The sequence below is a fragment of the Somniosus microcephalus genome, chromosome 2, assembly GCF_052327205.1.
Source record: "Somniosus microcephalus isolate GS21.2 chromosome 2, FLI_Smic_1.0, whole genome shotgun sequence".
In the NCBI taxonomy this organism is placed as follows: domain Eukaryota; kingdom Metazoa; phylum Chordata; class Chondrichthyes; order Squaliformes; family Somniosidae; genus Somniosus; species Somniosus microcephalus.
Genome location: NC_140988.1, coordinates 6,317,449 through 6,341,424, shown reverse-complemented (window position 1 = coordinate 6,341,424; position 23,976 = coordinate 6,317,449). Strand labels below are relative to the sequence as shown.

The 23,976-nt window shown below is 49.6% G+C and overlaps 1 protein-coding gene across 1 annotated transcript in view; it reads right to left on the bottom strand.

Annotated features, from left to right (window-relative positions):
- LOC147122516 (electrogenic sodium bicarbonate cotransporter 1-like) overlaps nt 1–23,976 on the bottom strand; it is a 229,974-nt gene that overhangs the window by 3,860 nt on the left and 202,138 nt on the right. Inside the window, 6 exon segments of the mRNA XM_086006102.1 lie at nt 1,306–1,376; nt 4,976–5,072; nt 8,982–9,140; nt 12,332–12,436; nt 12,438–12,506; nt 15,308–15,376. Of these exon segments, the coding sequence (XP_085862228.1) occupies nt 1,342–1,376; nt 4,976–5,072; nt 8,982–9,140; nt 12,332–12,436; nt 12,438–12,506; nt 15,308–15,376 (534 nt within the window). The 3' untranslated portion in view covers nt 1,306–1,341.

The following is a 23,976-nucleotide window of genomic DNA, read 5'->3' as shown; positions in this document are numbered from 1 at the left end:
CTGTGACCCCTGGTTCTGGACTCCCCGACCATCGGGAACAGCCTTCCTGCATCTAGTCTGTCTAGTCCTGTTAGAATTTTATAAGTTTCAATGAGATCCCCTCTCATTCTTCTAAACTCTAGCGAATCGAGTGCACTTGTAGACGACACAGCTGGTGGTGGAGGGAGTGAATGTTTAAGGTGGTGGATGGGGTGGGTTTATAGTCGTGCCTTTCACGACCTCGGGACTTCCCAAAGCGGCCCTTTAAAATTTAGCACCCCTTCCCTTGGCCCATCGCAACTCGCCATCACTCCATGGCCCCAGGGTTGCTAAGGTGCAAGTGGTGGTCAGGTGCGTCATTATAATAAACCCGTCACACTTGGACGCATGTATTATATTTCCTACATTACAACAGTGCCGACACTTCAAATGTACTTCATCGGCTGCAAAGCACTTTGGGACGACACGAGGTCATGAAAGGCGCTGGAGAAATCCACCACCTTAAACATTCACCCCCTCCACCACCTTAAACATTCACCCCCTCCACCACCTTAAACATTCACCCCCTCCACCACCTTAAACATTCACCCCCTCCACCACCTTAAACATTCACTCCCTCCACCACCAGCGTGCCGTGGCTGCAGTGTGTGCCATCTACAAAATGCACTGCAGCAACTCGCCAAGGCTTCTTTGGCAGCACCTCCCAAACCCGCGACCTCTTCCACCTCGAAGGACAAGGGCAGCAGACGCATGGGCACACCAAAACCTCCAAGTTCCCCTCCAAGTCACACACCGTCCTGACTTGGAAATATATCGTCGATCCTTCATCGTCGCTGGGTCAAAATCCTGGAACTCCCTCCCTAACAGCACTGTGGGGGCACCTTCACCACACGGACTGCAGCGGTTCAAGAAGGCGGCTCACCACCACCTTCTCAAGGGCAATTAGGGATGGGCAATAAATGCCGGCCGTGCCAGCGATGCCCACATCCCGTAAATTAATAAAAAATAAATAAATGCAACTCTTTCTCTTTTTTTATATACACTCAACATAATTTCTGCTTGAAAATCCTGGGTGTTGTGCCCGTCTCAGATTTGCCTCCCTCACTCGCCCAGAGAATGGCGATGAAACAAAATATCAGAAGAGGAAATTCGGCCCCATCGCCATTAAATGCCTCGCCTCCCTTAGAATGCGTCAGCAGTTTTGCCAGAAATATCAGGGAACACGCTTTCTGCAAACACACAAGAGCTTCGGTGCCCATTGCAAACCGAAGGGTATCTGACCCACCCGCGCCCAGTACCAACAGCGAGAAGAATCACTGGTCTTACCTTGGCATAGTGATTGACTGAAAGAAAGGAATCGGATCAGCACGATGTATGTCGTTCAAGGAACTTTTCTCCTGAATTAAAAAGGGGGCACTGTTTAGCACGTCAAGCATTATCTGAATTTATACGGCAAGTGTTCTATGCAGGATACATACACAAAAGGGTAGACTTTCCTGCTATTGCTCTTGTGTGTATTCGTGAACAGTTAATCGGATGGACTCCAATTCTGGGCACTACACTTTAGGAAGGACGTCAAGGCCTTGGAGAGGGTGCAGAGGAGGTTTACCAGTAATGAGGGACTTCAATGAAGTGGAGAGACTGGAGAAGCTGGGGTTGTTCTCCTTAGAGCAGAGAAGGTTAAGGGGAGATTTAATAGAGGCGTTCAAAATCACAAAGGGTTTTGATGGAGTAAATAGGGAGAAACTGTTTCCAGTGGCAGGAGGGTCGGTAACCAGAGGACACAGGTTTAAGGTGATTGGCAACAGAGCCAGAGGGGAGATGAGGAGAATTGTTTTTACGCAGCGAGTTGTTGTGATCTGGAACGCGCTGCCTGAAAGGGCGGTGGGAGCAGATTCAATAGTAACTTTCAAAAGGGAATTGGATAAATACTTGAAAAGGAGAAATTTGCAGGGCTATGGGGAAAGAGCAGGGGGGGGTGGGACTAATTGGAGAGCTCTTTCAAAGAGCCGGCATAGGCACGATAGGCCGAATGGCCTCCTTCTGTGCGGTGCGATTCTATGATTACCAGGGGATGATCCTCCCATCCCGATTTTTCTCACTGTATTGTGACTATGGCGATCCGATACACCCAATAGCAGGAGAATCTGTCCCAATGTAGATGTGATGACAAACTAGACCTGCTAGAACATTTGAGTTCTGTGGCGACACAAATTTACAAATCAGCCTTGCTTTTCAAAGTTTACTTAAAGCCCGAATCATTTGTTTTTCAAATCCACTACCTTACTGCACGTGGCTAAAAACCAATGGCTTCGTGTCCACCCAGATTTTACTTCAGTATTCACCACTGTACAGTAGTTTGTCCACATCTGGAGAGTTGGCTGTCCACACATGTACAGTTGGTTGTGCACATCTGGAGAGTTGGTTTTGCCAGATATGGACCGAAGGTCCTCCACACATCCAATTCAGATTAAAGGTGGAAAGATGGGATGACCCGATAGTAACGTGCCATTCACACCGCGTGTACAGGCCTGCAGTATTCATTCAGCAAGCTGAGATTGAATGGGGCGCCAAGTCTTTTGAAATTTAATTGGTAATTTAGCACCAATAAATCTGAAATTTGCTGTAAAAGCAACATCAAAACATAAATGAGCAAGAGTTATCACCCATCAACAGTCAAAAACAAATCTTTCTCCAGATGTTGCACATTCTTGTAGACGTCGAGGAAGCAAGTTGCACCGTGTGGACACCACTTCCAGTGACAATGGTTGGAATTCATAATTAAGACGCCAACACTTCAAATTTAAGTTATTTGAAATAGGTAGATCGCCTACCTGGTAGGATCTTCTACATCCTGCAAATAATATGGACCCTCCACACACTGCAGGCCTTTAAGTTCGGGAAAAACCATGTGCTGAACACACACACCTAAAAAATGTCATCACGCTGTTTGCACATAGGCAGCGCTACGCACGCCTTGCATATAAATGTACCCGCTCCCCACCCTGTAATGATTCAAATATAAATGGGCCATAAAAGATTGAAATCACAACAAAATTCCAATTGGGACTAGGTTTTAAGTCAATGTTGAACTGATGTTGGAGATACTCCAGAACATGGGAGGCCATCACGTGAGATTGGACTAAAGGACTTAGTAGATCACCAATATTTGATGATTTTCATTTCACGTTCTAAACTCTGTCTGGGATGGGACTCTATCATCTAAGAGTCATCATCTCCCAATAACCAGACCATTAACCAGGATGACTCGGGCTTGGGATGCGATACGTGGTACCCGTTCCAATCATGAGAGAAGATCCAGTCTGTGAGGTAATGGGACCCTACCTTTGCTATGATGTCAGAGACCAACTATTTGCTGGTTCTCACTCAATGAAAATAAAATTAGTTGATTTGAAGTCAACAGAAGTAAAAAATGTGGAGAGATGTAAAACGGGTCACTATCACCCGTCGGAAAAAGCCAAAATTTATCCACCACCCCCCCTCCCCCGCCCCCATCTCTCTAAGGAAGTAGCTATCGATCTAGTAGGGTAAGACTCCCCTCGAGCAGACACGCCAAAGGTCAGAGATTCTCAGGACAGGACTCCACATGACAACCCAGTATCTTTCGGAGTAGACTCCCTCAGGGATCATTTTTATTAAAAAAAGATGTAATTATCCCTCTATTCACTCTGAACAACATTAGGGCATCAATATTAACCCTGCCCCCTCACCATGGGCGAGAGTAGGGGTGTTTAAAAATATAAAAAATGGGGATCGCCTCCCCAACCTGCTGTGTAAGCATCTGTTGATGTTTTTACAGCGACGGGCAACGAGTCGTGCGAGTGACCCGTCCACGAGAGGTGGGAAACACCATTAACATATTTAAATAAGGCTCCCGCAGTGCAACTGGGAGCCCCGTTTAAAATTAACGGTGGCCGCGTGGGTTTCCCAGGGCTCAGGAAACCCGGCTGTGAAAGGGAGGCGGGAGCTGCCGGCTCGAGAAGGTCAGTGCCTTTTACAGCCCTGGTCTCTCGCTCGCCCCCCACTCCCACCCCAGCCCTGGTCTCTCGCTCCCCCGCCCCCAGCTCTGGTTTCTCGCTTCCCCCCCCCACCCCCACCCCCATCCCCAGCTCTGGTCTCTCGCTCTCCCCCCCCAACCCCCACCCCCAGCCCTGGTCTCTCGCTCCCCCCCCCACCCCCCGGGCCTGGGGGGAGGGTGGGGTGTGGGTGGGGGGTGGGTGGGTGGGGCTGGGTGGGTGGGGGGAGGGTGGGGGTGGGGCTGGGTAGGTGGGGGGTGGGTGGGGGGTGAAGGGTATGTGGAGGGTGGGTCGGTGGGTGAAGGGTATGTGCAGTGCCATATTTTACGTGCAAAGCCAGTACATGGTTTTCCGACAAGGTGCTGGGCCGGCTGTGCTCTTACTGTGTGGGGAGGCTGCAGGTTGAAGGACAAATTTACAAACATGATTTTGAAAAGCAACAAATCACACCCCATGCAACTTTAACAGGCAGTCACGAACAATTGGCGTAAAAACCCATTTGCACCCCGACACAGACCGCTGCGGAAGGTCAGGGTGCGAGCGCCGTGAGTTTCTAACCACCAGTTTGTGCTCTGGTTGGAAGAAAGAGCGTGCGAGCGGATTAAAGGAATTCACTGACCTGAAACTGCAAAGTGAATGGTAGCGAAAGAGAGACAAAAGGCGCAAGGTTAGCATTTGGTTCAGGCTTTCAGCGGAGCACAGTTAGTAGATGATTGCTGGGCAAGTCCACAGCACAGAGCTGCAACAGAACAGCTAGTCTGAGGTACAAAAGGGAGAGTGAGAGAGAGAGAAAGGCGAGGGGAGAGGGGGGCGGTTTGATGGAGAGAAAGTGAGACAGATGGAGGCACCATTTGATGTGAGATGCGGGTCAAAAGGAAGAGGATGAGAAAAATAGCAGGCCAGTTCTCACTGACAGACTGAACTGAGTGAAAGTCAGTCAGGCAGGTAATTTTACTCACTCTCAGTAGATTTGTTACTGCCTAGGAATGGTTCTTGTTCCATCATGTCCATTGAAATGTTAATAGCGGGAACCTTTTCTGAGTATGGGTAATCAGACTGCGAAGGAAATGTTTACAATGCTTAAACATACTACATTGCAAAACCTAATAATAATGATGGCGAATGAATACATTACTGGCCACTTAAGAAGGGTGAGGGCTTCCGAATGTTGTGCGTGGGATTGGAGGTCCAGAGGACAACTGCTGAAGAGAAGGCTCAAATATATTTGTTATTCTCTTAATTATCTGTGTTATTACTTGTTTCAAATAATTGTTTCTGTCTTTTACTGGTAGTTGGGCCAGTCAGGATTGTAATCGGACAACTAGACAATGGAAATGTTCATTAATCTGCTGGCTGGCAGTCCTGGCAGTGACTGATACTAAAAGCACATCCAAGTCAGCAGGTCCAAGATGCTTCGACGTGTCTGTAAAGGAGGGACTGCTGACCCCATATTCTACAGTCTTACGGCTGTGTTTTTTTTGCAGTGGGTTCAGAATGGAACACGACAAAGCTCAAAAAATGTAACGTTGTTAGTTGCTTCTCAAGAAAGAAATCCTGTTTGCGGGGCGGGGGGGTGGTGGTGGGGGGTGGGGTGGGAAACAGGACAAAGAAAATAAAAGATACGTCGAGAGATTCACAGAGGCTGACGGGAAGAAGCATGACACAGCCGTGTGGCACCGGCGCAGTTACATGGCATTGAAGATTACGTGGAGACTACATGTATAACAACATGGCATGTGGCGGCATCAGAAGCCTGGCTAGGCCGCAGCGAAAACAAGGCCGTCCCACGGGGCACATCCGCAAAGAAAGAGCAGAAACGTAACTCAAAACTGTAAAACATTTCAGGAGACATGTTAAACAAGACAGCAGCAATGCAATAGCACATGGAAAACCGCTTCCACTAGTTTAGGATGGCAAATGTTGTTAACACTAACCCCAGTCCATAGATTCGCAATAACTGGGTTCGGGATCTGTAATGTAAGGATGTAATCTAATGTGATACGCCACACTTCTTAATGTGGCTTCAGCCACAGAATTTCCCAACCAGAGTGACATTCTCAGAAACGACACCAAGCTTTTATACTTGGAAATCTAATTGCTCTTGGTTAGCCCCGCAGTCCCGTGACATTTTGACGCTAATATCACAGTTTCTGCCTTGCAATTGCCTTGATGACCGTCGCTGGGTCAAAATTCCTGGAACTCCCTCCCTGACAGCACTGTGGGAGCACCTTCACCACACGGACTGCAGCGGTTCAAGAAGGCGGCTCACCACCACCTTCTCGAGGGCAATTCGGGATGGGCAATAAATGCCGGGCCTTGCCCGCGACGCCCACATCCCAGGAACGAATAATGAAGAAAATAATAATGATAAGGGCCTTCACCAGTGGTCGACAAGCGCCCTTGTGCGGGTCTCCTCACGGTGGGGTCTTGGTCTCAGTCTGGGGGAAGATCAGGCCATTGCTCAATGAAGACAGAAGGAAAAGCAGAGGGAGAGTTGACCTGGGCCAATCTTAAACTCTCTGCCTAGCAACCAGATCAATGAGCTGCATCGGCAGCATTCTCAATCGGGTCACCAACCCTCCAGGATTGGCCTGGAGTCTCCTGGAACTCGAGATTAATCTCCAGGACACTGCCGCGAGCAAAACCCGGGAGAAACATCACAGGGACGTAAAAAAAAAACGTGCTTTGCTAATTTTCTTCAAAAATTAGTTATAAAAGTAGCGGGGGGGGGGGAAGGAGGGGAGGCTGTTTGACTGACAGTCAAGAACCATCCAATCGGGAAAGGAAGAGTCTGTTCACTTTCCGATTGGCTGTGGGGGGGTGGAGCACCGCGCGGATGGACGTGTCGGGCGACCAATAGCGGGAGTGTGTGGGGGCGGGGCGGTCGGAGATCACGTGATGAAACCTCCCGGGGTACGACCAACCAGAGTTGGCAAGCCTAATTCTCAGTCCAAAATTCTGGGGGGCAGAGGGGGGGAGGTGGAGAGAATTAAGCATTTCAACCAGAAAAGCATTCACATTTACAAAAGTAATGGTGAAAATGATCCTGCACCGACCTCTATGTGGCCAAAGCAATCTGCCTCAACCCGAGTCATTGCTCTTCAGCGTTTACCATGAAACATGGAGCGACCAGGATTCCAAGAGCTGGTGTTTCCGTAACCGGGGGGGGGGGGGAAACGCACCATTTTTAAGGAACTTTGTGAGGCGAACACAATTCCCTGTAGCAAAGTTCCTTAAAAATGGTGCGGTTTTTCCCCCCTGTTACGGAAACACCATTAACTTTAGCCTCGCATATCACCGACATCAATCCTTCCCTACCCCATGTCGACAGGGACCAAGACAACCGAGGACATCTGCCAATGGGCGGCTGATCCAAAAGCAGCAAATTCTGAATCAAATATTGATGACACAGTTGTCCACACTGAGTCGCAGCTGCTGCTAGTGAACAACAGAGCTGGGGACAATCACGCCCTGGGTAGGGATTTCCATTCGTAAGCAGCAGCGCGCTAACACTTTGAAAATGGTTGCTATGCCAATACATTCTTGTGATTGGAATGAAATATCATTCTGAAATCATTGGTGGGGGAAGAGTCCAGAACAAGGGGAGCATAACCTTAAAATGTTAGTGCTAGGCCTTTCAGGGGTGATGTCAGGAAGCACCTCTTCCCACAAAGGGCAGTGGAAATCTGGAACTCTCTCCCCCAAAAAAACAATCACCATAAATCTGTGTCCTCTGGTTCGCGACCCTTCCGCCAAAGAGAAACTGTTCCCACTGGCGGAAGGGTTGAGAACCAGATTCAATCACGGCTTTCAAAAAGGAATTGGATAAGTACCTGAAAGAAAAAGATTTGCAGGACTGCGGGGAAAGGGTGGGGGAGTGGGACTGGCTGAAGTGCTCTTGCAGAGAGCCGGCACGGGCGCAACGGGCCGAATGGCCTCCCTCTGTGCTGCAACCATTCTATGATTCTATAAGAAGCTGTTGAGGCTGGGGGTCAATTGAAAATTTCAAAAATGAGATTGATAGATGTTTGTTGGGTAAGGGTATTAAGGGTTACGGAACCAAGGCGGGTAGATGGAGTTAAGATACAGATCGGCCATGATTTCATTGAATGGTGGAACAGGCTCGAGGGGCTGAATGGCCTCCTCCTGTCCCTGTGATCCTAAGATTCCTCAACAAAGCTGCTTAAATCTACGGCTCGACTGAGAGACAGAAAAACACGACAAATCCCAGTTTTCATCCCTCTATCAACTCGGGCACCACAGAATCCTTAAAATAAGCTACAATCGACATCACTGCAGTGGAACTGCGCCAGTAACATGGCGCTGGACTGCCAATCGGTTTCCTGAATCTATTCGGACACCAGATGCTGGGTTTTAAAAGGCAATCTGTAATTGGTTATGACCTGTCACCTTAATAATCAGCCGTGACCGGTAATGATGGGTTTTGATTGAGTAAATAAGGAGAAGCTGTTTCCATTGGCAGGAGGGTCGGTAACCAGAGGACACAGGTTTAAGATAATTGGCAAAAGAACCAGAGGGGAGAGGAGGAGAATGATTTATTTTACGCAGCGAGTTGTTGTGATCTGGAATGCGCTGCCTGAAAGGGCGGTGGAAGCAGATTCAATAATAACTTTCAAAAGGGAATTGAATAAATACTTGAAAAGGAGAACGTTTGCAGGACTACGGGGGAAAGAGGGACTAATTGGAGCCGGTGCAGACACAATGGGCGGAATGGCCTCCTACTGTGCTCTACGATTCTATGATTCACTTGTACAGGAGGATTGCCCAGGATTGTGAGCATTCATACACTTGTACTCCTTTTTTAATTTCTTAACCGCACTTCTCAATTGGGATTAATGAGAACCAGATTAGCACCCAGTTATTGTCTATTTAAACCAGGTTTAAATTAAGCCACCTTTGTTAACGGACTTCAATGGACCGATGTACTGATGGAATATCGCTTACATCTTCGTTATCGCTGTCTGCACTCTGCTTCTTTTTTTTCTTCTTGTCATCCTCCTTCTTTTTCTTATCCTTTTCTGGGATTACGTCATCCAGGTAGCTGAGGTCGTGCTGGGAGTAGATGTAGTCCATTGCTTTTCGGACTGCAACCAGTGCCAGGATCTGTGGGCAGGGAAGGAAATCCCATTGTACATTTTCAAACGCAGAGACATTATTTTGAAAATACAGCGCGCAATATACGAACTTCAGGTTCAATCCACAAGCCCTGAGATTCTAAAGAAAGACTTGCATTTATATAGCGCCTTTCACGACCACCGGATGTCCCAAAGTGCTTTTCGTAGTAAAACGTCCCAAAGTGCTTCACAGGAGCGATTATAAACCTCAGGACATCTCAAAGAACTTTACAGCCAATGAAGTACTTTTTGAAGTGTGGTCACTGTTGTAATGTAGGAAACGCAGCAGCCAATTTGCGCACAGCAAGCTCCCACAAACAGCAATGTGATCATGACCGGATCATCTGTTTTTTTTAGCAATGTTGATTGAGGGATAAATATTGGCCAGGACACCAGAGATAACAACACTCCAATATCCTTCTTCGAAATAGCGGCCGTGGGATCTTTTGTGGTTACCTGGGATGGTAGACGGGGCCTCAGTTTAACGTCTCATCTGAAAGACGGCACCTTCTGACAGTGCAGCACTCCCTCAGAAGTACACTGGAGTGTCAGCCTAGATTCTTGTGCTCAAGTCTCTGGAGTGGGACTTGAACCCACAACCTTCTGACTCAGAGGATGAGAATGCTACCAACTGAGGCACGGCTGATGCTTTTAGCTTTCCAAGCCCACCTAATTCCATCCTATTTACACTTATATTCCTGGTTTGTCCTGTTTTAATATGGCCTGAGTTTTGTGGTAGGAATAACAGTATGGCTATCAGCGGTACTTACCGACTAAACGCGCCAGAGAAAGTTAGGGCCGGTGCATTCAGGTGTAAGTGAGTTTTTCACGGCGTGATAAGTCATAATTACTGCCAAACAACCTCTCTATCACTGAAAATTTAATTTTAGCAGTGTGGAGTCTCATTCCTTCAGAATTTTATTGTTGTTGGAGATTCAAAAATAAAATTAAAATTAACACTGTTGCCTCAAATGGTAGACCAACCAAATTAGAAGATTGAGGGATGATCTAATTGAAGCGTTGAAGATGATTAAAGGAGTTGACAGTGTAGATAGAGAGAAACTATTTCCTCTGGTGAGGGGAAGTTCCACATTCTCACCACTCTCTGGGTGAAGAAGTTTCTCCTGAATTCCCTATTGGATTTATTAGTGACTATCTTGTATTGATGGCCCCTAGTTCTGGTCTCCCCCACAAGTGGAAACATCTTCTCTACGTCTACCCTATCATAATTTTGAAGACCTTTATCAGGTCACCCATCAGCCTTGTCTTTTCCAGCTCCTTGGGTACAATGTGCGTGTGCGTTTAAAGGGATCTTTTGCTAACAACCTATGCTGGCCGTGCTATAGGAAAGATCTACTGCTATTTCTGAACAGCAAGACCTTGAGTTATTTGAAGCACTAAGCCACAGGCTCCTGCTTTAATGTTCTCTTTTGTTCCTGTCGTGGCGTAATACCTCAACTTTCCGACTCGAAAATCCCTAATGAGTTGCTCCATCAGCACAGGGTCCTTACTGAGTGAGTGTTGCATGCCATGTAAAAGTAGATAAAACCTGCCGTATGGTTTACTGGATGCCCTTAACCCTTTGCTGAGCAAATTCACACCTTTAAACGATGCTTTAATATTATACAAATGTGTATCAGCGATGTATTTGTACGGACTTATTATCTGTGGGGAAGCTTTGGGCATACTCTCTTCAGACGCCAGAAGATTAATAATTACCCAGAGGTCGAGTTATATCACAGAGGCTGCTGCCTTAGGAGCTCTCCTGTTGGGTGGGTGGTTAATTATCTCACAGCTTTGACCAGAACAGGTGGAAACATTCCCAATGGTTTCACTTCAATCACATTGTTCTCGGTTTTTAAGACAATGCAAAATATCTTTTGTTTCTGCTGTTTGGTGATTTATTTTTGTGTTCATTGCTCCAAGGGCAGTCAGCGCAGAATGCAATTCCAGTCTGAGTATTAGCAATGTAGGGCCCAGACTGGGGGGGTGGGCGGTGAAGGGCGGGGGGAAAGTGCCTTGTCCTCCAGGAGCTCACATCGGGGATATCAAAGGTTCACCCCCCACCCCCAACAGAGGAGAGAGGGGGAGAAGGGAGGAGAGGTGTGGAGGAAGAGGCAAGGGAATGTAGGGGGAGTGAGGAGGGAAGGGGAGAGAGGGACGGGGAGGGGAGGAGGGGGAGTGAAGAGTGAGGAGGAGGGGAGGGCGAAGAAGGAGGAAGGGAAGGTGGGAGGGAGGAGGAGGAGGAATGAGGAGGGAGGTATAGAAGGGGAGGTGGAGGAGGGAGAGTTAAGAGTGAGGAGTGAGGAGGGGAAGAGGGAGAAGGAGGGAGGGAGGGAGGAGTGAGGGGGAGGAGGGAGAGAGGAGTGAGGGGGAGGAGGGAGGGAGTGGGAGGGAGGAGTGAGGGGAGGGGGAAGGGAGGGGGGAGGAGTGAGGGAGGAGTGAGGGGAGGGGGAGGGAGTGAGGGGGAGGGAGAGGAGTGAGGGGGAGGAGGGAGAGAGGAGTGAGGGGGAGGCGAGGGAGGAGTGAGGGGGAGGACGGAGGGGAGGGAGTGAGGGGGAGGAGTGAAGGGAGGGGGAAGAGGGAGGGAGGAGTGAGGGGGAGGAGTGAGGGGAGGGAGTGAGAGGGAGGACAGAGGGGAGGGAGTGAGGGGGAGGAGTGAAGGGAGGGGGAGGAGGGAGGGAGGAGTGAGGGGGAGGAGTGAGAGGGAGGAGTGAGGGGAGGAGGGAGGGAGGGGGAGGGAGGGAGGAGTAAGGGGGAGGAGTGAGGGGAGGAGGGAGGGAGTGAGGGGGAGGGAGGGAGGAGTAAGGGGGAGGAGTGAGGGGAGGGGAGGAGGGAGGGAGGAGTGAGGGGGAGAAGTGAGGGGTGGGAGTGAGAGGGAGGAGTGAGGGGGAGGAGGGAGGGAGGAGGGAGGGGAGGGGAAGGGAGTGAGGAGGAGTGAGGGGGAGGAGTGAGAGGAGGGAGGGAGGAAGTGAGGGGTGAGAGTGAGGGGGAGGAGGGAGGAGTGAGGGGAGGGGGGAGGAGTGAGGGGAGGGAGTGAGAGGGAGGAGTGAGGGGAGGGGGAGGAGAGGGAGGAGTGAGGGGGAGGAGGGAGGGAGTGAGGAGGGGAGCGAGGGAGGGAGCAGTGAGAGGAGGGGGGGAGGAGAGGAAGGTCCAGTGCCGGGACGCGGCACAACTTACCATGACGGGGAAAACGATGGCCGCCACAGTTGACTTCAGGATCCAGAGCATGGCCAGACAGACGGCCTGGATGAAGGTGAAGAGGTGGATTCGCCGCAGGGGGACGGTGCCGCAGGTAGATGAAGTCCGGCTGGTGTTTGGCCGGCATCAGCAGCAGCTTCACTCGGTCCATGAACTGAAACGACAAAGCAGAACTCGCCTTCAGACCTGAACCGTCAGATCCCGACAGCGTTTACACTGAGTGTACGGCACAGAAACAGGCCATTCGGCCCAACTGGTCGGTGCCGGTGTTTCTGCTCCACACCAGCCTCCTCCCACCCCGCTTCATCTCACTCTATCAACATATCCTTCTATTCCCTTCTCCCTCATGAGTTTATCCAGTTTGCCCTTAAATGGTTGAATATAGTAAAAACACCGCCCTGGGAATGTGATGTGTGGAAATTAATCCTAGATTCATACATCTTAAAAGGAAATTAGATTATCGGGTAAATTCACCAATTCTGCCCTTGAAGACGGCAGGGGTCAGAGAATTGGCTTTATAGTGCCGCACCCATAACTGTGACCCACACTCCCGGTTAGCATGACCTCGCATTGACGGCGTGGCATCAGTGATTTTGCCCTTATAAGTACATATATACTGGGCATGTTGATATGTGTGGGGTAGATTTTAATCATTACAGCACAGAAGGAGGCCAATCGGCCCGTCGAGCCCGTGCTGGCTCTCTGCAGGAGCACTTCAGCTCGTCCCACTCCCCCGCCCTTTCCCCGTAGCCCTGTAATTTTTTTCCTTCCGGTACTTATCCAATTCCCTTTTGAAAGCCCTGATTGAATCTGCCTCCACCACCCTTTCAGGCAGTGCATTCCAGATCCTAACCACTCGCTGCGTAAAAACGTTTTTCCTCATGTCGCCTTTGGTTCTTCTGCCAATCACCTTAAATCTGTGACCTCTGGTTCTCGACCCTTCCGCCAATGGGAACAGTTTCTCTCTATCTACTCTGTCCAGACCCCTCACGATTTTGAACACCTCTATCAAATCTCCTCTCAATCTTCTCTGCTCTCAGGAGAACAACCCCAGCTTCTCCAGTCTATCCACATAACTGAAATATGCCTGCACGAGAATGTGTTTTAGATACAGGTTGGCACTGGTTTGAGCGTGGGTTACATATAGGTGATGGTACAGGTGAAAGCGTGGATCATATGTTGGTACATAGAGGAGTACATGTATTGGGGAGATGTACAAGATGTATAGAAACATTGCGACAGCACAGATAGATTCCATTAAAAAAAAGGTTAGGCAAAACACTGAATCACAAATATCTCATTGAGGAGCTCAATAAAGTTTCATTCTTGATGAGAGAAAAGGAGCAGTAGGGACAATGAGAGCGAGAGAGCAATGACAAAGGGACTGCAAACTCGCTTGTTAAAACCTAAAGCGGATCCTATAACCGGATATGGGTTACAGCCGAGATGATCTCAAGTGAGGCCCCAATGAGCTATTTGTTCTGGTTGACTGTGACAATGGCGGCTCTGTTCTTGGCGAGAGGGAGAGGGAGGCGATGTGAAGAAAAGCACAACTGAATTCCTTAAACAGCGGTCCAATGGAGATGGACAGCGTGACGGTCGGCGGAGGTGCTGTTTGAAAAAAGGGAGGAACTTTCAAGCAACTGCTTCTCAATGGTCACTTTCCCCTCAGCTGAAAGGGGCAATAATTCAACATTACAACCCGCAATCGCCTCAAGTCATCCAACATGGATATGTTTCTTTGTAATCCACTGGAAGGAGGGTCGGTAACCAGAGGACACAGATTTAAAATAATTGGGAAAAGAGCCAGAGGGGAGATGAGGAGAAATGTTTTCACACAGCGAGTTGTTGTGATCTGGAACACGCTGCCTGAAAGGGCGGTGGAAGCAGATTCAATAGTAACTTTCAAAAGGGAATTGGATAAATACTTGAAGGGAAGAAAATGTGCAGGACTGTGGGGAAAGAGCAGGGGGGAGTGGGACTAATTGGATAAGAGGTCGGCCATTTAAGACTGAGGTGAGGAGAAATTCCTTCACTCAGAGGGTGGTGAATCTTTGGAATTCTCTGCCCCAGAGGGCTGTGGAGGCTCAGTCATTGAGTATATTCAAGACTGAGATCGATAGATTTTTGGTCTCTAGGGGAATCGAGGGATATGGGGATCGAGCAGGAGAGTGGGGTTGAGGTTGAAGATCAACTATGATCTTATTGAATGACGGAGCAGGCTCGAGGGGCCGTGTGGCGGAGCAGGCTCGAGGGGCCGTGTGGCGGAGCAGGCTCGAGGGGCCGTGTGGCGGAGCAGGCTCGAGGGGCCGTGTGGCGGAGCAGGCTCGAGGGGCCGTGTGGCGGAGCAGGCTCGAGGGGCCGTGTGGCGGAGCAGTCTCGAGGGGCCGTGTGGCGGAGCAGGCTCGAGGGGCCGTGTGGCGGAGCAGGCTCGAGGGGCCGTGTGGCGGAGCAGTCTCGAGGGGCCGTGTGGCGGAGCAGGCTCGAGGGGCCGTGTGGCGGAGCAGGCTCGAGGGGCCGTGTGGCGGAGCAGGCTCGAGGGGCCGTGTGGCTGACTCCTGCTCCTCGTTCTTATGCAATTGGTGAGCTCTTTCAAGGAGCCGGCACAGGCACGATGGGCTGAATGGCCTCCTTCTGTGCTGTGTGATTCTGTATGACATACATGGCAGCTAATGAATTATACACTCAGCTGATAGCTTGTCAATGAAAGATTGCAAGATACCGTATAAATTTATGTTGCATCTTTACAAACTTTATGAACACAACATGACTTCATTATTAGGCCATGAAATGAAATAATTTGTCGTCTCGTGGTGAGATAACCATCTCTCTGATAATATTCTGTCAACAGGTATTCCAACTAACCTTGGCAATCAACGTGTTGGTTAATAATTATCAGACATTTTCTCTGGAATTTAACTTGCAAACGGCGAACATGTCGCTATGGTTACCTACCTGCACACCATTCAGAGAAGCAACCCCCATGTACAGAAAAACTCCGTAAAGTACCGGCATTGGGATGAACTGGAATGAAAGAAGAAGTCAATGAGACACTGAGAAACCATCCACTTTAACCCACATTCAACAACAACTTGTATTTATACAGCACCTTTCACGTAGTAAGACATCCCAAGGCACTTCACAGGAGCGATTATCAAACAGAATCTGACATCGAGCCACATAGAGAGGTATTAGGGCAGGTGACCAAAAACTTGGTCAAAGTGGTAGGTTTTAAGGAGCGTCTTAAAACAGGAGAGAGAGGCGGAGAGGTTTAGGGAGTGAATTCCAGGGTTTGGGGCCCGGGCAGCTGAAGGCACGGCCACCAATGGTGGAGCGATTATAATCAGGGATGCGCAAGAGGCCAGAATTGGAGGAGTGCAGAGATCTCAGAAAGTTGTAGGTCTGGTGGAGATTACAGAGATAGGGAGGGGGGCAAGGCCATGGAGGGATTTGAAAACAAGTTTGAGAATTTTAAAATCCAGCCTTAATAGCAAAAAACAAACACATCCCGCTTAGTCTTAATATAATTTAAACACAAACAAATACAAGAAAAGTGGTAAAGCACCAAAACCAAAGGAACATAACCATTATTGTTAGAACGGATTTCATTTGAAAGAGAACTTAATCGTGCAAAGTTTTTAATTCCCAGGAAAACTGTTTTTTTAAGCATACAGGAACTCTGACCTTACCACATAATAAATGTCTATGCATTGATATTCTTCCCAAGCAGGGCTTGAGTGACTTGTGCTGAAGTGACAACCTTTCCCCTCAGGTTTTTCAGACATGTCTGGTGAGGCCCCAGCTGGAGTATTGTGTCCAATTCTGGGCACCGCACTTTAGGAAGGATGTCAAGGCCTTGAAGAGGGTGCAGAGGAGATTGACTACAGGAAACTCCTTTTATCTGGCACCGACGGGACCGGTGTGGTGCCGGTTGATCAAAAAGTCTGGATTACAGAGAGGTATACTTACCAAGGTACGAGAGCCCCGTACACGGCCACAGATCCAGGAGTCCCTGTTGCACGGCCACAGATCCAGGAGTCCCTGTTGCACGGCCACAGATCCAGGAACCCCGGTTACACGTCCACAGATCCAGGAACCCCGGTTACACGGCCACAGATCCAGGAACCCCGGTTACACGGCCACAGATCCAGGAACCCCGGTTACACGGCCACTAATATATAGTAAAACTTACCTGAACCTACTCCTGAATTTTGCCGGTTAAAAGAGTTTCCTGTATTACAATACCAGGAATGAGCGACTTCAGTTACGTGGAGAGAGTGGAGAAGCTGGGGTTGTTCTCCTTAGAGCAGAGAAGGTTAAGGGTAGATTTAATAGAGGTGTTCAAAATTATGAGGGGTTTTGATAGAGTAAATGGGGAGAAACTGTTTCTACTGACAGGAGGGTCGGTAACCAGCCTTTGAACGAGCTCTCCAATTAGTCCCACTCCCCGCCCCCGCTCTTTCCCCACAGCCCTGCAAATTTTTTCTTTTCAAGTATTTATCCAATTCCCTTTAGAAAGTTACTATTGAATCTGCTTCCACCGCCCTTTCAGGCAGCGTGTTCCAGATCACAACAACTCGCTGCATTAAAAAAAATTCTCCTCCTCTCCCCCTCTGGTTCATTTACCAATTACCTTCAATCTGTGTCCTCTGGTTACCGACCCTCCTGCCACTGGAAACAGTTTCTCCTTATTTACTCTATCAAAACCCTTCATAATTTTGAACACCTGTATTAAATCTCCCCTTAACCTTCTCTGCTCTAAGGAGAACAACCCCAGCTTCTCCAGTCTCTCCACATAACTGAAGTTCCTCATTGCTGGTATCATTCTGGTAAATCTCCTAAAGTGCGGTGCCCAGAATTGGACACAATACACCAACTGTGGCCTAATGAGTGATTTATCAAGGTTTAGCCTAACTTCTTTTCCTTTAGACTCTGCCTCTATTTATAAAGCCCAGGATCCCATATTCCTTTTGAAACCACCTTCTCAACTTGTCCTGCCACCTTCAAAGATTTGTGTACGTGAACCCCGACCTCTCTGTTCCTGCACCCCCTTTAAAATTGTACCATTTAGTGTCTATTGTCTTCTTAAAGGGATATCGCCATCAAAGTAAGTGTTGGGCGAGTCTAACTTTCCTCAGGAAGGGAGTCGAGGCCACTACCGATGAGAAACGTTCTCATCACAATCGTGTCAATGCCTTTCCATTTCCATGTAATGTGTTTAGATGCGAACAAAAACAAGGGTGGTGGAAATCTGGAACTCTCTCCCCCCCAAAAAGCTGTTGAGGCTGGGGGGTGTCAATTAAAAATTTCAAAACTGAGATTGGTAGACTTTTGTTGGGTAAGGGTATTAAGGGTTACAGAACCAAGGCGGGTGGATGCAAAGAGTGGACCAACATCGGGTGCAGTCTAATCTCAACTCATCATTGCTACAGGATTTTCACAGTACTTAAAGGGGAGGTTCATTGATGCTGCAGCACCTCATTCTCAGCATTGCTGGCTGTGCAGCTGCCTCAGCAAGGAGAAGCACGACAAGGAGAAGGAGCCGGAGGACTGAAGCAGGTGTGCTCATGGCCGATCCACCTCAGTCAGGTGGTCAGGGTGATTGAATGCTTCAACAAATGCTACATACCACCATCTGTACCACAAGCTTCACACACTGCTCAAAGCACCACACCCCCAGCACTCACCCACCAGCAATCTCTACCACCAACACTCACACCCACATCTCACACCTTGCACACAATGACAGCTATTCAACTATGGCAGGCACAAGGGTCATTAGTTATTAGAATGAATGTGATATGTTTATGCATAAATTTATTAATGGAGTTTGCAATACTTTGTGGTCTCTCTCATTTCACCTTTGCGCCCAGGAGGAGGCTGTGATATGGCACGACACAGGGATGGTATGATGGGCATGTGGTGAGCAAAAGTGATCTGGGGTTTAAGTCATCCTGCTGTGAGGCTGGAGGTCTGTTTGGAGGATGTGGCAGAGTTCTGTGACCACCGCCTTGGTGATGCGGAGCTGTCTAATACATTGCTCCTCACTTAATTGAAGGTAGGAGAGTTGCTGTCGGAATACCCTCAGAGGGTAAGGTCTCCTGTTGAGAGCCCTGATTTCCTTCCTCAGCCCTCTGCGCACATGTTCCTGTATTTCTGGCTGCCTACTACGCTCTCTCCGCCATAGATCCTGGAGGGCGAGGTGGCGCCAGTACAGCCCCCATTAATGTTGCCAAGTGTAGCAGTTTGAATCGTTGAACAATAAATGTAGGCACTTTGCACTTGCCAGTAGATTGCTGATAAAAAAGCTTGAAGTTACTCAAACAAACTGCTCCCACTGGGTGAAACTGACAAGAAACCCCTGACACTAACCTGCCTTGACAGCTGCGGGTGATTAATGCTGATGCCTTTAAATAACGTCACTGGAGCCGGCTTCCTGCAGCTGTGCGCCTGCTCTCCCTGTCATTGTCTGGTCCAGGCACAAAAGTAGGCGGTGACAATTAATTTTGCAGATCGGTGGGGGTGGGGGGGGAACCCAGTGAGTGTTGCACGCTCATTGACGTTACGATCTGCCTGGCGTTGACGTCCCTGGTGGTACCTCATACCGTCGGCACAACGATATTAGGGGGGGGGGGGTGAATTTGCCACGCGGCGCTGGATTCGCCTCGCCCCGGTGCTACTGCATCAGCGCCCCGTTAGCACCAGCTATTGGCGCTAACAGGAGGCTCTAACCAACTGAATTGTTCCCCCCATATCTATTTCCCTTCACCCTTTTAACGTTTTGCTATGTTATTAATGAAAGCAGCATTACCCGTTTGTCTGTAAACACAGCAGTTCATTAATGTCCACCAGCCCACTGTGACCTGGAAGCTCACGGGAGACTGCTGGCCTCCTCAGTGGCTGTCACTTGGGTATTTTAAGCCGAGGGAGTGGCAGGCTCGGACAAACGACAGGGAATAATGCTGCTGAGGGGGTTTCAATGGAGGAATCCAGGCAATACCAGCCGGCTCGTCACGTATGTGACTGCAACTGAATTTTGCACACAGCGTACAGGTTTTGAAAAACTGTCTGGAGGCTATGAGCTCAGTTCTCTGCCACGTTTGCCTTTGCTGTACGGGAGGAACATTTACAAAATGGAGATTTAAAAAAAAAGACCCACACACCACGAACGTTCTCAAACAGGGAATTCCGATTCCCTGCCAATTCTCCCTGGACAACAGCACTCAAAAGACCATTTCAACTGCTACCTGTTCTTTTTCAGAAGAGGGGTAGGGCTGAGAAGAGATATTTCTTTTTATGGTTGTTGGGTGGCATGGAACGGTTTGTCACAGGGACTGGCTGAGGCAAAGACCACTGCATCTTTTGCCTAATTTGATAAATATTGAAGGGAGAAGGTGATCCAGGGATATGGTGGGGGGGAGGGGGTGGGCTAGAGTGGGGCAGTGGAATGAGTCTTGGATTGTTGTAGCAAAGAGACAGCACAGACATGATGGACCGAATGGCCACCTTCTATGCTATAAACATCTATGGTTTCTTGAAGAGTAGCAACTACAGTGTCAGCCATGGCTCAGGTGGTAGCAGTCTCGCCTCTGGGTCAGAAGGTTGTGGGTTCAAGCCCCACTCCAGAGACTTGAGCACATAATCTAGGCCGAGACTCCCCGTGCAGTGCTGAGGGAGTGCTGCTGCACTGTCGGAGATGCCGTCTTTCAGATGAGACGTTAAACCGAGGCCCCGTCTGCCCTCTCAGGTGGACGTAAAAGATCCCACTGCATTATTTGAAGAAGAGCAGCGGAGTTAGCCTCAGTGTCCTGGGGCCAATATTTATCCCTCAACCAACATCACTAAAACAGATTGGCCTAAAAATTCAGTGGCGCCCTGTTTGGGGGGGTGCCAGCTTCGCCAGGGGTGCCGGAAGTACCGCCCCGGAAGGTAGTCGCGGGCTGCCCGCCGCAAATTCACTTTCAGTGCCCCAGAGGGGAAGCGCGCGGCACTACTCGAGGCGCCCCGCATCCCTCTTGGAGCGCTGCAAGCTGAAGATCGCAGTGCAACATGGTACTGCAGGCCTTCCTCCCCTTCTTAAAGGGGAGGGGGCCTGCTGCAGCGCGCGCTCGAAGAGAGCGCGAGTGCCGGCAAAAGAGCCCCGGCACTGAGGGAGAAGTGCCGGGCTCTTGGGACACAGTCGGCACTCCGCAGGGGTGGGGCCTCAGGAGGCCGGGGACGGGGAGCGCAGAGAGGGTGCTGGCAGGCAGCCAGCAAAAAAAAAGGGGCCGCCTCAGTGCCTCTACCGCCGCGGGTAGGCCCCCCCTGAACCGCGGTCGCAAATTGCAACCGGCATAAAAGCAGGGGGCGCTACTAAATTTTGCGATCGGGGGGCGGGTAGCGGGGTGCTGCGCGCAACCGATGACGTCATCGGGTAGCAGCACACGCGCTAACGGCTAGCGCCGCCATTAGCGTCCCGCTAAATTTAGCGGGAGGCGTGGCCAGTGGCGTACAACCCACTAAGTGCCCTCTTTGGGCACTAACGGGTGGCGCAGCCCACGGAATTTCTAGGCCATTGTGTTTGTGGGAGCTTGCTGTGCGCAAATTGGCGGCTGGGTTTCCCACATTACAACAGTGACGGCACATCAAAATACTTCATTGGCTGTGAAGCGCTTTGGAAGTTCCTGAAGGCGTGATAGAAATGCAATTTCTTTCCATAATCTTCTACAGCCGTTAAATATTATTGATGCAGGAAGCTGAGGGTGAAGCTGTGAAAGTGTGGGTCTTGCGATCGCGAATCCACAGCCCGTTTTTTCACCCTGGCCTGATTTTATTTTCCACTGAATTCAACGGGAAAGCATTCGGGACACAGGGCAGCCGATCCGCTATCGCCGGTCTCACACTGCCGCTCAACACCGGCTCCACCCCTCCCAACCCCCACCCCGACCATGCAACTTCGATTAAACCATTTTCCTGCAGGCTGCTTCTATAGAACAGGATCTTTCCTAAAAATGCTAAGGCAACACTGGCAACCTCTGACCTTCCCTAACAATGTGGCACGGCGGGGGGGGGGGGGGGGGGTGAGTGGGCCCTTACAAGTTATTAATTGTTTACTCATGATTAGTCCCTGAGCGGGTGGGACCTTCCTTCTTTCACCTCCGCCCTCCACCTAAATTATTTCTCTCCTCCTCCCTTTTGCAGGTTACGCAGCATTCCTTATTAATGGTGGGCCACCCACGCTCAGGTTATCAGGAGCTATCCGCCTCTCTCTCTCTCCAATTCCCCACTTCCCCGTCAGAGGGGAGTTCCCCACAGCTTGCAATCAGAAGCTCGGTGTGTGGAAAAATCGCTGCTACAGGCCCCCATTATTCTACCTCCTCATGGCTCACACGCGACTCAGGGAATACTCTGACCCTCAAACAAGAAAATAACACCCAGCGACACGTTTTATATTAACTGACATGAATCTTGTCATTCATGTGGAATTGACTTATGAAATAATACTGGGCGGCCTGCTGGTGGCGCTGTCCAGGGAGAGTATAAATACTCGGGCATGGGCCCAGCTTGCTCAGGACATTCTTTAACAGGAACTAGTGAAGGACACAACTAGATCTCCATGTTGAAAAACAGCTGATTAAAGCCTTGTTTAACACTCAGACCAAGTGCCTAGTAGTTTTCTTACGTCATTAACATTTCGAAAGAAAAAAAAATCACAGAATCATAGAATACTCCAGCCATTCGGCCCATCGAGTCTGTGCCGGCTCTTTCGAAGAGCAATCCCGTTAGTCCCACTTCCCCGCTCTTTCCCCATACCCCTGCAATTTTTCTCCTTTAATTTTTTATCCAGTTCCCTTTTGAAGGCGACTATTGAATCTGTGTCCACCGCCCTATCAGGCAGCGCAGCGCAAATCCTCACCACTCGCTGCGTAAAAAGGTTTCCCCTCATATCGCCTCTGGTTCTCCTCTTAGCCTTCTCTGCTCCAAGGCGAACAACCCCAGCTTCTCCAGTCTCTCCACGTGATTCCCTCATCCCTGGAACCATTCCAGTAAATCTCCACTGCACCCTCTCCAAAGCCTTCAGGTCCTTCCTAAAGTGCGGGGCCCAGAATTGGACACAATCCTCCAGCTGGGGCCGAACTAGTGTTTTACACAGGGTCAGCATAACTTCCTGGATTTTGTCCTCTCTGCCTCTGTTTATGAAGCCGAGGATCCCATATGCTTTATTATCTTGTCCTGCCACCTTCAAAGATTTGCGTACGTACACCCCCAGGTCTCTCTGTTCTTTAAACTTGGACCCCTTCAAAATTGGACCATTTAGGTTGTGCCTTGTTCACTCGCAAAATAACAAGTCATTTGTTCTCGCACAACACAGCCTCAGTTCACTAGATTGCTCCCTGGGATGAGAGGGCTGTCCTATGAGGAGAGATTGTGTAGATTGGGCCGATACTCTCTGGAGTTTAGAAGAATGAGAGGTGATCTCATTGAAACATATAAGATTCTGAGGGGGATTGACAGGGTAGATGCTGAGAGGCTGTTTCCCCCTGGCTGGAGAGTCTAGAACCAGGGGTCACAGTCTCAGGATAAGGGGTCGGCCATTTAGGACTGAGATGAGGAGGAATTTCTTCACTCAGAGGGCGGTGAATCTTTGGAATTCTCTACCCCAGAGGGCTGTGGGGGCTCAGTCGTTGAGTATATTCAAGGCTGAGATCGATAGATTTTTGGACTCTAGGGGAATCGAGGGATATGGGGATCAGGTGGGAAAGTAGAGTTGAGGTCGATGATCAGCCATGATCTTATTGAATGGCGGAGCAGGTTCGAGGGGCCGAATGGCCGACTCCTGCTCCTATTGCTTGTATTCATATGTTCTCAGAGGCACTGGCGAGCGACTGCCACTAGGAGGCAGGAGAGTCCTGCAGCATCTCAGCAAGGTTTGTGCACCACTTCAGGCATGTCCAGCCTTGTGTGTGTGAGTGTGCGTGTGAGTGTGTGAGAGTGTGTGCGTGTGAGTGTGTGAGAGTGTCTGTGTGTGTGAGTGTGAGTGTGAGTGTGTGTGTCTGTGTGTGTGTGTATGAGTGTGTGTGTGTGTGTGTCTGTGTGTGTGTGTGTGTGTATGAGTGTGTGTGTGAGAGTGTGTGCGTGTGAGTGTGTGAGAGTGTCTGTGTGTGTGTGTGTGAGTGTGTGTCTGTGTGTGTGTGTGTGTATGAGTGTGTGTGTGAGAGTGTGTGCGTGTGAGTGTGTGTGTGAGTGTGTGTCTGTGTGTGTGAGTGTGTGTGTATGAGTGTGTGTGTGAGAGTGTGTGCGTGTGAGAGTGTCTGTGTGTGTGCGTGTGAGTGTGTGTGTCTGTGAGTGTGTGAGAGTGTCTGTGTGTGTGTGTGTGAGTGTGTGTGTCTGTGTGTATGAGTGTGTGTGTGAGAGTGTGTGCATGTGAGTGTGTGAGAGTGTCTGTGTGTGTGTGTGTATGAGTGTGTGTGTGAGAGTGTGTGCATGTGAGTGTGTGAGAGTGTCTGTGTGTGTGTGTGTATGAGTGTGTGTGTGAGAGTGTGTGCATGTGAGTGTGTGCGTGTGTGTGCATGTGTGTGTCTGTGTGTGTGAGTGTGAGTGTCTGTGTGTGTGTCTGTGTGTGTGTGAGTATCTGTGTCTGTCTG